The 13,969-nt window shown below is 39.5% G+C and overlaps 1 protein-coding gene across 1 annotated transcript in view; it reads left to right on the top strand.

Annotated features, from left to right (window-relative positions):
• Positions 1 to 344: 344 nt before the first annotated feature.
• Positions 345 to 13,969, top strand: part of PPP1R16A (protein phosphatase 1 regulatory subunit 16A) — a 38,506-nt gene continuing 24,881 nt past the window's right edge. Inside the window, exon 1 of the mRNA XM_044684678.1 lies at positions 345 to 995. Coding sequence (XP_044540613.1) covers positions 617 to 995 — 379 coding nt within the window. The 5' untranslated portion in view covers positions 345 to 616. The remainder of the gene's footprint in view (positions 996 to 13,969) is intronic.

Raw genomic sequence — 13,969 nt, 5'->3', positions numbered from 1 at the left:
ACTTGAAAGGAGGTCTGGGGTGCTGCCAGGACCCTTGGAGGGACCATCACTTACTGGTGATTGTTTTCCTTTCGCCTGCCCTTCAGTGGCCTGGGAAGTTGGAGCCTCCTTATCAGGGTAATTAGCAGCAGACCCTGGACTGAGACTGGCCTCTGTCTCAGTGACTGCTTCCCTGCTGAGTGGATCCCGCCTGCTGTGTGCCACACGTACCAGCTGTGCACCCTGACCCTGTAAGGGGGAGGTGACTGGGAGAAGGAACAAGAAGTCGGGACAGGCATAGATCTTCCCTTTAGCCTTGGGCACTAAACCGAATTGGCACAGTCTCTGGACTGTCCCTCGACACTGTGGTTTAAGGCTTCAAGAGCCAGGACAGGGGAATTTTGGTGGCAGGTGGAGTAGATAGTGACCAGTTCCCAGGCTAGGACTGAGTAACCTGGATATACTGCTGCTTGGACTCCAGTCTTCCCCATAGACTTGTCTAGGTAGCACTACTAAGAGCCAGACTTAAGGCTATGGAGCAATTTCTTGCCTTTGGGGCCAAAGGTTTGGACTGCTGAATAGCTAACTAATCAATAGCTGCAACAATCCCAAAGGAGGAGTAGGTGCCAGGCAGGGGATGCCCCCGGAGGGCTTGGATCAGGCCACCAGCCTCATCCCTTGGGTCCAGGCCCAGATTAGCCTGTTCCCTCCCCTCCCTTACTCTGACTTGTCCCACTCTACCTGGAAGCAGTCCTTCACCATGGCTGAGCATCTAGAACTCCTGGCAGAGATGCCCATGGTGGGTAGAATGGGCACCCAAGAACGGCTGAAGCATGCACAGAAGAGGAGGGCCCACCAACTGAAGAAGTGGGCTCAGGCTGAGAAGGAGATTCAAGGCAAGAAGGGCCGTATGGAAAAGAAATGTAAAACTACTGTTGGGATCAAGGAGAAACGAGTACTCTTCCCCCCGAGTATCACCTTGCTGGAAGCAGCAGCACGCAATGATCTAGAAGAAGGTAAGGGTCTTGGGAATGGTACCCTTAGAGAGGAAGTCACTCTAACCTGTTCGTTCTGGACTTACCTTAAGGTTCTGGCCTCTGGTCCCCTGAGTGGGAGGGAGCCAGAACATCATATATAAGGACACAGCTCCTGCTCTGGGGCAGACAACCTTTATATCATTCAACTTGCCAAACTAGAGACAGACATCTAGTGGTGGAAAGAACTTTGGTGTTAGACTCAGGAGACAGTTCAAATCTTAGTTCTGCCATGTATTGGCTGTGTGATCTCAAGAAGGCAACATATTGAACACTGACTCAGGAGACAAAGACTGGGTTCATTTCCCATGTCTGAAATTTACCACCCATGAGACCTTGGGCAAATCCCCTGAAACTTCCTAGGCCTCAGTTTCCTTATCTGCAAAATGAGAGAATCAGATTAGATGGTCTCTTAGGTCCCTTTGTATTCTTTGGATTCTAAATTATTTAACTTTTCTGTATCTCAAATTTCTAATCTGAAAATTGGGCATAACAATGCCTTTTATTGACTTTCTCTGGGTCCTTGTGAGCACTTTATAAGCCTTATTTAAATATGACTTATTGGGAGCAGCTGAGTGGCTCAGTGGATCAAGAGCCAAGCCTAGAGACAGGAGGTCCCGGGTTCAAATGTGGCCTCAGACACTTCCCAGCTGTGTGACCCTGGGCAAGTCACTTGACCCCCATCGCCTAGCCCTTACTGCTCTTCTGCCTTGGAACCAATACACAGGTGGAGGGTAAGGGTTTTTAAAAAAAAAAATTACTTATGCGCAAAGAAACAGGGAGGAAAAGGCTCAGACCTGCCTTAACTAACTGCCTTAGTTCAAGCTGCTATTCTCCCTAGGCCCACCTACTTAGAGAAAGGAGCATATGTATTGACACTTCAGCCCTCCTATCACACCAAGGGGAGTCCAAAACAGGAGTGGAGGTGGGCAGAGAAAAGCATTTCTCAAGGCTGTCTGGTTCTAGCTACAACCTCTACTGTTAGGATTTAATTCATAAAGCATAGATTCATGGAATTGAATGAGCTGAAAGGGGCCTAAGAGGCTATCTGGTCCAACACTCTCATTTTTTAGATAAGAAAACTGAGGCCCAAATAGGTGAAGGGGGTTTGTTTTAAGGTCATAAAGCTAGTAAGTGGCATGGTGGCTTCAAATCCAGAACTGTTTCTAATATGCCATTCTAGTATAATTACTGTTGGAATGTTTTCTCTGTACCCAGCCTTATGCAAAGTGGTACTAAGATAGTAACTTAGAATTTTAGACTCATCATGATGTTAGAACAGGAAGGGAACATGAAAAATCATCTGGGTCATCCCTTTCATTTTACAGAGGGAAAAGTAACCTGCCCAAAGTCCAATAGCTAATAATTTTTGGTCTAGTATTCTTTCTGTCACATCCTAACTTCTATAGAGGAAGCACACAAATTATAGGATCATAGATCTAGATCTGGAAGGGGCCTTAGAGATCATTGAGCCCAATCCCTTCATTTTACAATTGTGGAGACTGAGGTACAGAGATGGAGAGTGACTTTCCTAGTAGGGTCACACAACTATTAAGTATCTAAAGTACGTTTTTGAATCTAGGCCTTTATAACTTGAAGTTCTAACCTAGAGGCTTTGGAGAAGAAACATTAAAGTACATGAAATAATTAGAAAACCATTTTATTAGTTTGTTCTAGAGATTTTGCAGGATAGGAAAAGACAAAATCCCCAAGACCAACCCATATGAGGTAGTAACCAGAAGTGTATAACCAAGGCCAATGTTTTATAGACTAGAGCAGTCATTTGGTATTGGTAACAAATAGGGAGGCCAGAGAAAGATTACTGTAGACTGAGGCTGTTGGAAAAGTCTTTATGAAGGAGGTGAGATGAGCTGAGTAAGCTATGAAAATGCAGAAGATCATTTCAAAAGTAAATCTGTATCTTAAGGTAAGGCTGTATTGTTATCCCTTTATATTGGATAATCAGAGATGGGGGGAAGGGTATGAACGACTATTGCTTGGGTGCAATTAATTATGTGGAAAAGATTGGGCTGGCCAGAGTGGAGGGTGTGTCCTGGGAAGCCTGGAGAGATAAGGTGAAGTTGGGTAGGGTCACACTATGGAGAGCCTTGAATGGCATGTTGAGGAGTTTGAACTGTAAGGGGTCAGCAACCTATGACCCGTGGCACAGAGGCGCCATGCTGTGTGGCACCTTGAAATTGCTAATCTAGTTTACAGCTTGAAAAGGTACAGAAATACTACTTTTAGGGTATAGGGGAATATCTGAGGCAGGGAACAGCACCCTTAGTTTATTCCTGCTGAGCTCTCAGCCAGAGTTTTTACTTCTATCACTTTATTTAGGGACCTGGGGATTCTGCTGCCACCATTTGTAAGGAAAGGTTCCCAGGTATGAAGGTCTTTTGTTATTGGTGAGCCAGACATTCCCCTGTCGGTTGGCTTTATCTCACAAATATGATTTTGCATTAGTCCAAAGTAGAACATTAGACTAACCTTAGTCTATGTGTCCTTGGAACTCATGTGCAGAGCAGCAGCCTGAATTCTAGGTTGAGTGGGGAAAGGGGGTCATTATGGGCAGGGCCAAAATTTGAAGCCAGGAGAGGACTAGTGGCAGTCAGTGTGTCATTCCAGAAAGAGCACTAGATCTAGAGTCTGGAGATCTGGGTCCATGTATCAGTCATTTATTCTTATATAGTAGGTAGTTAGGTGGTGAAGTAAATAGTTAACTGGACCTGAATTTAGGAAGATTTGAGTTCTAATCCTACCTCAGATTGTCTTACCTTAGAACTCATTTAACCTCTGTATGCCTTTGTTTCATCATCTACAAATTGATAATAGCAGGATTATTGTGAGGATAAAATGAGACATTTATAGCATTTCACAAACCTTTAAGTGCTTTATAATTGCTAGTTGTTGCTATTACTACTAGTAATACTACCTTTATGTCTCTAAGCCATTTCCTTTTTCTAAGCCTCAATTTCCTAATATGTAAAATAATACTTGTAAAGTTAGTCAGCTAGCATTTATTAAAAGCTTACTGTCCTAAGAATTGTGCTAAGGGCTTAGAACACCAATATAGGTCAAGACTGTTCCCATACTCAAGGAATGTACATTCTCATTGAAGAGGACTCCAAAGAAAAAGAAATGGAAAAGTGGTCAGGGGGACAAAAGGACCCCAGTTGGGCTTAGTGGCGGAAGTAGAGTGCAGCCTAGAGAAGCTGTTGGGAGGAAAGTATCTGGTCAATCTTAAAGTGTGGTAGAAATGTAATCTCCAAAGGGGAGTTTTGCCAGGTTTATCCCTGTTTAACTATGGCTACTTTCTTCTTCACAGCATCACCAGATTACCTGGATCATAGTCCACAATTCCTAGGGCCCTCTTTTCTTCATGACAAACTTGAGAAGAGGAAGTGAGGGACAGTTATCCTTCCATTTCCCTTATTCTCGGTAGTGCTGACCCTAATCCAGGGCATGAATTGAACATCCCTGGTGTGGAGCTCCTAATGTTGGAGATATTCCTCAAGTTTCCACAATATACTTTTCAAAGGTGTTTAACCTGCTGTTTCATAGGATTTTATAGTAATAGGAGGAAGATCCTGATTATTAGGCTTATGTATATATATAACCCTTTAAAATTTTCAAAGTATGGGGGCAGCTGGGTAGCTCAGTGGATTGAGAGGCAGGCCTAGAGACAGGAGGTCCTAGGTTAAAATCTGGCCTCAGCCACTTCCCAGATGTGTGACCCTGGGCAAGTCACTTGACCCCCTTTGCCTAGCCCTTAACCACTCTTCTGCCTTGGAGCCAATACACAGTATTGACTCCAAGACGGAAAGTAAGGGTTTAAAAAAAAAATTTGCAAAGTACATGGTATATGTTTGGTCATTTGGAGCAGGCACCATTAGGCAGGTACTTTAGTGATTATTATTGTCTGTATTATCTCAAATAAGGAACTAAATCTAGGAAGAGTAAAGTCAAATAGTTGCTAAATGTGGGGATGGTATTTGAGCCCAGTGCCTACTGCCTGAATATTTCACCTATCCCTGTATTTCCCACACAGTGTTGTGCCTCCTCAGCATTACAAGATTCAGGTCCCATCATCTTTGAGAGGATGAGAGGGATCAGGGAAAGCTAGGAAAAGGGACAATTTGACCACTCTCCCAAGAAAACTTAAATAAATATAGGACTTTTGTCTTGAGAGGGCATTAAAAGAAGCATTTATTGATATGAAAAGGGGCAGTGACAGAAGAGATTCTAGAAGGAAGGATAGGTAGGGCATGTTCTAGACTGGAAGTTATTAATCACATAACCCTGAGCAGTGTAATAAGTACTATGCAGAGGAATATGAATTCACACAACTGCTCTCTGTCTTTTGCTCTCTCAGAAGAACCTTAGAAAAACCCTACTGAGCATTTAGCACCCAGTACTGTGTTTGGGCTTATTCCAGAAGCAAGGAAAGGAAAAGAATTCCTGAGGACCTCATCTAGTTGGAGAAACAACTCACATACATCAAAAAGGAGAGAAAGTAAAATATTGCTTTTTCCATCCATAAAATGAAAATATTGAACTATGTCATGGAATCCTAGAATCCCAGGAGAAGAGACTTTAGTCATTATCTGGTCATATGTATCCCTGAATAGTTTTAAGTCTTTTCTACAGCATATCAAATAAGTGATCTTACAGCCTTTAATTTAAGACCTTCAGTGATGGGGAACCTCTCCTGAGACATCATTCCATTTTTTTTTGATAATTATTAGGAAGCTCTTCCTTATAGCAAGTATAAATCTGCCTCTTTGAATCTGTCACTAGTAGTTCTTTATCTGTCATGCTCAGAGTTCTGCCATCTGGGGTCAAACAGAAAAATATCTAATCCCTTTTCCCAAATAGAGTTCTCTTCTTTCTGAAGCAATGCACATGAACATTTTTTTATTTGCCTTAATGATTATCTCATCCTTCAAAAGGAGGAGGAACCTGGATATGATTCTTACCAATAAGGAAGGCATTGATTATTCAATATAGACAACTAGAATTTGTGAAGGAGAAAAGCCAAGCAGAGTCTGATGTGCATCTTAAATTTTCAAAGGGTTTAGAGAAAGGATAAGATATATCCTATGGCTTAAAATTAATAGCCCAGGATTAATAATGATCCACTCAAGAATGAATTGCTAAGGGGGGCAGCTGGGTAGCTCAGTGGATTGAGAGCCAGGCCTAGAGACAGGAGGTCCTAGATTCAAATCCGGCCTCAGACACTTCCCAGCTGTGTGACCCTGGGCAAGTCACTTGACCCCCATTGCCTACCCTTACCAATCTTCCACCTATAAGTCAATACACAGAAGTTAAGGGTTTAAAATTAAAAAAAAAAAAAAAGAATGAATTGCTAAGTACAGAGAGTAACAGTTCCAATGAGAACAAGAGAAAATTGTCTAAAAAAGACTACTTTGAATAGTGAATAAGTGAATAACTTATACTTATAGCATTTTAAGGTTTATCTAATATGATCCTCACTACAACCCTGTGAAATAGGTACTATAATTATCCCCTTTTTATAGATGAGGCTAAAAGGATTGTGTCTTGTCTAGGGTAAGAAAGGTAATAAATGGTTGAGGTAGGGTTTCAAACCAGTCTTCCTGAATCCATATTCAGCGTTCCCATCTGCCTTCTCATGTGCAGAAGATGGAAGCAGGGGTAGGTAAGGGAAGATGAATACGGAATTTTTATACATCCTTGTAGGAATAGCATTAGGGGTATGAAATCCCAGAATGGACTAGGACTAGGGAAGAAAACTATGTACAGCAAAAAATCATTTTTCAAGTTGTATTGGGGAAAAATGGGAGAATCAACAAAAAGGATAGTACTACGGGGATGTAGACTCGAAACTACCACACTAATGCAACTATCAACAATTTGGAAAAAGGTCTTGATCAATGATACATGATAAAACCAGTGGAAATGTGCATCGGCCATGGGTGGGGGGAATGCGGGGGGTGAAAGGGAAAGTAGGAGCATGAATCATGTAACCATGTTAAAAAGGAATATTAATAAATGTTTAAATTTTAAAAAAAAGGATAGTACTATTGCTTAGGAATAGATTGGATTAGAGTTGTCAGCCATTCAGTCTAGTTATTAAACTGCCCACTGTAGCTCAAACCAAATCAAGGTATAATTGTAAAATAACAAAATAAAAGTTTAGTAGAATATAGATAATTTATATGTGGTTTTAGAAGTAATATGCAACTGCAAGGATCCTTGTGCATAATTTAGTGTGTTCTACCTCCTTTTCTATTTGAGTTTGACCAGTTTAGATGACAATGGAAAAAACTTATCTTCCTTCTGTAAGGAATAAAATTTAGGTATTATAGATATATATTAAAATATGTGGCCGCCAGGAATCAACAATTTAGGTTGATTCCGTAATTAAATCAGACCCAAGTCAGCATCGGGTTGAAGAGTTTATTTACAATCGGTAGGTAAAAGTAGGAATAAAGAGAAAAGTAGAGGCTAGTCCAGCCTGGACTGAGAGAGAAGAAGGTTATAAGGCTTAATAATGAAGCTGTAAGCCACAGGGCCCAACAGCCAGATAGGCAGAGTTTAGAATTGGCCCAGCTAGGCAAAGGAAGTCAGCCTAACTTACCCATGTGACAATATAGAGCGTAATCTGTCTGTGGTCTCAGGAGATGCTTCTTCTTCCAGTTCGAGACAGCAACTGCCCCCACAGGAAGTTCACTAACTTACTTGAAGAGATAGTGTCTTTCATCACTTCCTGTGGTCCACCTCTAATTCAAATGGACAAATGGCAGTTTCTACATTGATTTGGACTGCCCAAAGGGTAGTCCCTTATTCTTGATTTGTTACTTATTGTCACGTGTGGGTAACTCGTCTCCCCTCCCCACTAAGGGAGCTGAGAGTGACATAATTAGCACACCTGGGTTGAGTAGATTTTTGACTATTAATGGGATAGAGCTAATTCTATTTACACAATCCCCCCTGATGATCATATTGGGTGCCTAGTCACCCCAAGTGATCATGTTACACAAACATCTTCTACCACAAAGGTCCTTCTAACTACAATAGTTAGAGATAAGAGGGAAATGGAAAAGAGAGAAAGCAAAACCAATGTTTTGCTAAGCGCGTTGACAAGAAACCATTTGGGGGCAGTCCCCAATCGGCATATCATGTACAATTAAAGTAGCTGTTCAAAACCCATCAGGTCCATTCATTAGTACCCAATGTTCATTCTGGATCACTTGATGCAACAAAACCCCATCAGTTCAATCAATTGCAACCCAAAGTTCATTCTGGATCTCTTGATTAAATGTAGGTTCTTCAGGCATCTCTCTGCAAACAGTTCATTCTCTGGATTAAGGAATTAGCAAGTTTCTTTCCCTGAGAATTTTTCTCAAACAAAACCAAAATTAAATCTTGAATATAATAAAATACAATTAATCTTGGATTTCATAAAAATACAATCCCCCCTGATGTGGGTATTTAGAAAGAAATACCCAGATCAGCTCAATATATACAGTTGAGTCATGGGGTTGTATGAGTAAATTCAAAAGAAAAAAAGAAAAAATATAAAAATCGCCAAATTGTTAATATGAAAAATGATAAAGGCTTGTATAAATATATAAATTAGTATTTTAATTAAAGCCATGTTTATAGATAAAGTTATCAGACCACGCGCTTGTAAGCATTCAAAACTGCCGCCTCCATTACTGTCTCCTGTCTGCTAGCCAAGACCCTACCGGCAAAAAAAGACCACTCCCTCCTAACCCAGGAGATTTAAAACCCTCTCTGCGTCGACGTAGACCTCCCCATGCCCCAAAGACCCGGAAACGGAAACAGCTGGACCACGGGAAATGTAGTTTTGATACATTTCCCATGTCCATAGAAATATATACACTTCTAGATGGCTTTTCCCAATTTTCACTTTTACACTTCTTTTTATCTAGGCCAAGCAGAGTGATCTCTCTTATGATTGGAAATGATAAAAAAAATTTGATAGTCCAGATAAGTGGAAAGGTAATTTAAAAAATGCCTAATTTTCCTTGATCAGTTCAAATCACAAGGCTCAGATGAATTAATCATAAAATAGAGAATTTCCAAGTTGGAATGGAGTTTAACAACCATCTAGTCCATTCAATACTGACCAAAGATTAATCTCCACTAGTGTGTACCCAATAAGTGGTAATTCAGTCTCTACTTGAATACCATCTTGAGGCAATCCATTCCACTTTTGGATAGCTCTGGTTATTTGGAAATTCCTCTTGACATCAAGCCTAAATTTGCTTCTTTATAACTTCCTTTCATTGTTCCTTGTTGTGCCCTCTGGGATCATACAGAAGAAGTATAATCTATTTTCCACCTGATGGCTCTTTTAAATTCTTAAAAACTACAGTCATGGTACCCTCTTTCTCCATGCTAAATATCTCCATTTCTTTCAACTGAACCTCATGTGGCAATGGATTTGAGAGCTTCACCATTCTGGTTACTGTCTTCTGGACATCTAGTTCATCAATGGCCTTCTTAAACTCTGCCACTCAGATGAGAGCACAGTATTACTGTGATATGCACAGGGTAGGGTAATGATAGATATGCTAATAAATTCAGAGAACCGACATGTAGTTTCTGCCTCCTATAGATATCCCAGGAAAGAGTATGAGAAATGTAGGAGATACATCAGGGTTAGAGAAGAATGAATGTTGTCTTGCTTTTCAAAAAAAGAGAAGAGAGAGGAACCTGCAAATTATAGGCCAGGGAACTTTACTTTGATTCATGGCAAAATTAGAGAATATATTATATATTTTTTAAACCCTCACCTTCCCTCTTGAAGTCAATACTGTGTATTGGCTCCAGGGCAGAAGAGTGGTAATACCCTGGGTCAAGTGACTTGCTCAGGGCCACACAGCTCGGAAGTGTCTGAGGTCAGATTTGAACCTAGGACCTCCTGTCTCTAGGCCTGGCTCTCAATCCACTGAGCTACCCAGCTGCCTCTAGAGAATATATTATTAAAGGAATGATAAGTGCACTTCTCAAAAATGAAACAGTGAATACAAAGAGCCAGCATACTTCCATTAAGAATGAATCATACCTGAGTAACAAATAAATATAGTCTTCTTAAATTTTAACATGCTATTGTAGAGAAGATGGGTAGATGATGTATTGAACTGTGGATTCAGAGATCATAGTATAGTTGGGTGGATTCTGGAACTTGTTTAATGGCAAGATCTAAAAAATAGTCATTAATAGTTGTTAATATCAGCTTGAAAAAAGGTCTCCAGTAGAGGGCTCCATTAATCTGTGAATGGCCCCATGCTGTTAAACAGTTTGATCAATGACTCGGATAGAGGCATAACCAGCATGCTTATCAAATTTGCAGGTAGAACACAAAGCCAGGAGTGTTAGCAGACATTGGATGAAAGATCCAAAAAGATTTTTGAAAGACTGGGCCAAATTGAATGAGATAAAAGTTAATAAGAATAAATATAATCTTTTATATTTGGGATCAAAAGAATTAAAATCAGAAAGATAAAATGGGAGAGACACAATTAGACAAGGGTTCTCCAGAAAAAAATCTGGGAGTTTTAGTAAAATGAAAGCTCACTGTGATTCAGTAATGTGACATGAGAGCCAGGAGAGCTCTCGTGATCATCTTAGGCTATATTGAGTGATAGTCTTGTTGCTCTCACCCCTTGTCAGATCATAGCTTGATAATTATGTTTAGTTCTGGGTGCCTCATTTTAGGAAGGGCCCTGATAAGCTGAAGACCATCCAGAAAGGATAGCTAGTATGGTGAAGAGCCACATACCATATAAAGCTTGGCTGAAGAAACTGAGGATGTTTTTAGCCTGGAGAAGAGAAGACTTAGGGGCACATGATAGTTGTCTTTAAATATTTGAAGAGCTGTCAGGTTTCAGAGGCATTATGTTAATTTCATCTGGCCCTAGAGGAAGTAACTAGGAACAATTTTAGGCTTCATAGAAAGAAAAATTTTCCAATTCAAAAAATTTTCCAATTCCCTAGAGGTTTTATTTGATACAGGATCATAGATGTAAAGTTGGAAGTGACCTCAGAGGCCACTTAGTTCAATCTCCTTCTTTTACAAATGAAGAAAGGGAGGTCAAGGGAGATTAAATGATTTATCCTCAGTTGTAGAGGTAGTAAGCCTCAGAAGTGGAATTTGAACTTGTGTCTTCTAACTTCTATCTTTCTACAGGACCATGGTGCTTCTGTCTTGTTAAAGGTATTCTTTTCCAAGTGTAGGATGGACTGGTCCAGTGGTGTTAAACTCATAGAAACCAAGGCCTCTAAGCCATACATAAGGATCCCTGGGGGCAGCACATTAAACACATATTATCTATGTTCTATTATATTTTTATTTATTTTGCTAAGTATTTCCTAATTATATTTTAATCTGGTTGAGGCTATTCTCAGAAGTATTGAAGGCTGCATATTTGATACTTCTGGACTAGATAACCTGTGAAGTCTCTTCCAATTCTGAGCTTTTTGATTCTTGAATATTACTATCCTTCCCCTCCCACTTCAGACTTTTCTTAACCCAGACTAAGCATTCCTAGGACCATATATCAGTCCTCGTATGGCTTGGTTTTCAGTCTTTTCATTATCCTGTTCACTCTCTCCATGACACTCCAGTTTGCCCTAAAATTTGACTCCCAAAGCTAAATATAATAACAAAATATTATTTCATCTGATAATTTATAATGCTCTGAGGTGAAATTATTTATGAAGACTCAATAGTATTTCATATGAGATTCATCTGAAATAATATTCTTTCATTTGGTATACTTAATCACAAGAGTATGATTTGCAGGAGTGCAAATCAACTTCTCATTTTATGCAGCACTTGTTTGTATCCTATAAGGCCCACCCAGTGTCTTCCTCTAGGTTTCTTGATGTTATTATGTGTACTAGTAGAACATATGAGTTGCTTTTGTATCTCTTACCTTTGCTGAATGACCATCCCATTTCCTTTTCTGGCCTTACATCAGTTTGATATGATATATTCTGTTAATCAACAGCATTTATTAAGTATATACTATTGGAATTATTTAAATAAGTCACTGAAAATTTTAAAGTGGGGGGGGGCACCTGGGTGACTCAGTGGATTGAGAGCCAGGCCCAGAGACAGGAGGTCCTGGGTTTATATCTGGCCTCAGACACTTCCTAGCTGTGTGGCCCTAGGCAAGTCATGTCACCCCTATTGCTTAGCCCTTATCACTCTTCTGCTTTAGTATCAACACGTAGTATTGATTTTAAGACAGAAGGTAAGGATTTAAAAAAATTTAAAGTGGGAAATGAACAACAGAAATGACACTGACACCAACTATAATAATTTTATTCAGAAGTTTAATCAATGTAGTTTGCTATAATACAATTTACCACAACAAAGAGAGCAAGAGAGCTCAGGAAATGCCTTCATTATCAAATACTTTTTTGCCAAATGGAGAGAGATGACTGCCAAAGAAAATATTTATTTAAAATATAAATTTATTTATAAATATTGTGAAGAAAGATGATGAACAATTATGAAAAAGATTATCTCATAGAAAGAAGCCATGGAGAAAAACTTGGCAAGGTAATACAACTAAACAGAGTGACCCCAAGCACATTCAAAGATGAAAATGGAAGACAAACAGAAGAAAAATAGAAAAGATTTACAGGAACCATTTTGACAGACTTTTTCCATCAAAGACTATGAAATTGCCACCGCTGGACCATCACAATCTTAGATGTGCTTATGGAAGAAGTAGAACAATAAGAGAACAAAGAACAATAAGAAGCACATAAGAGAACAAAGGGGGAGGAGGGAAGCAATTGGATTGACCAGATATAAATAGAGGAAATCCATGTGGGAGGCAATATAATTGTGAAGGTACTGAGGGCTCAATTTATAAAGTATCTAAAAGAGGAGAAAGCAATAAAAAATTAAAAAACAACCTTATTAATACAAAGAACATCAATAACTACTGATCTATATGTCTTCTCTTTTATCTGTACAAAATCTTTATGAAAGTCATCTATCCATGAATGGAAGGCTTACTCAGTGAGGGTATTAGTATGGAAAAAGCAGATTTTCGTAAGTAGTTCTCAACAATGGATTACATCTTTACCATTTTACCATTAAGAGACAGATGTAGAAAATATAAAATTCCATTGTACTTATGATTTTAGATTGCCCCCTGCAAAAGTACTTGATTCAGTAAAAAAAAAATAAAGCTACATCATATTTTACTGGTGGTATTTTATGGCATTTAGATATGGAGTACCACTGTCTTATACAGAGCGGCATATGGAGAGTGGAAGCAGGCTATAACATATAGACAGTGGAGAAACTCTGAAGAATAGGAGTAAAGGATGTAATAAAAAAATTGTGTGTTAGGAAGGGAAGATGAACTGATCATATGGCAGTTGTATGAGATGACAGGTGATTGGTTAGGGTACTCCATTGTCAAGAGAAAATGAAGAAAATCTCTAGTTATAGGAGTTTTTAAGCTTTTTTTGTGTTATGGATCCTCTTGGTGAAGCCTGTGGGCTCATTTTCAGAATAATGTTTTTAAATGCAAAAAATACAATGCCTTAGGATTGCAAAGGAAATCAAGCATAATAAAATAGTTATCAAAATATTTTAAAAACAAGTTCACTGACCCCAGATTAAGAACTCTGCTGTAGTGCAATGGGTGGACTCCCTCTGGCAGACTTTTGGGAGGATGTGGAAAAGAGCTGCATAGCATTGGCAGTGAAGGCAGCGTGAAGGGATTGCAGTCAGCATCAATGCACACAACTCCCAAATTGATGAGATCATAAGCATAGTTAGGAATTAAAGGATATATGCCACGCATTGTGTGCCAAGTGCGGAGGATACAAAACAGAAATGAAACAGTCTCTGCCCCCAAGGAGTTTAAAATCTGTTAGAAGAGACGACCTATACATATAGTAATAATACTATA

Source organism: Gracilinanus agilis, chromosome 1 (assembly GCF_016433145.1).
Source record: "Gracilinanus agilis isolate LMUSP501 chromosome 1, AgileGrace, whole genome shotgun sequence".
Classification (NCBI taxonomy): Eukaryota; Metazoa; Chordata; class Mammalia; order Didelphimorphia; family Didelphidae; genus Gracilinanus; species Gracilinanus agilis.
This window is presented reverse-complemented; position numbering and strand designations above follow the sequence as displayed.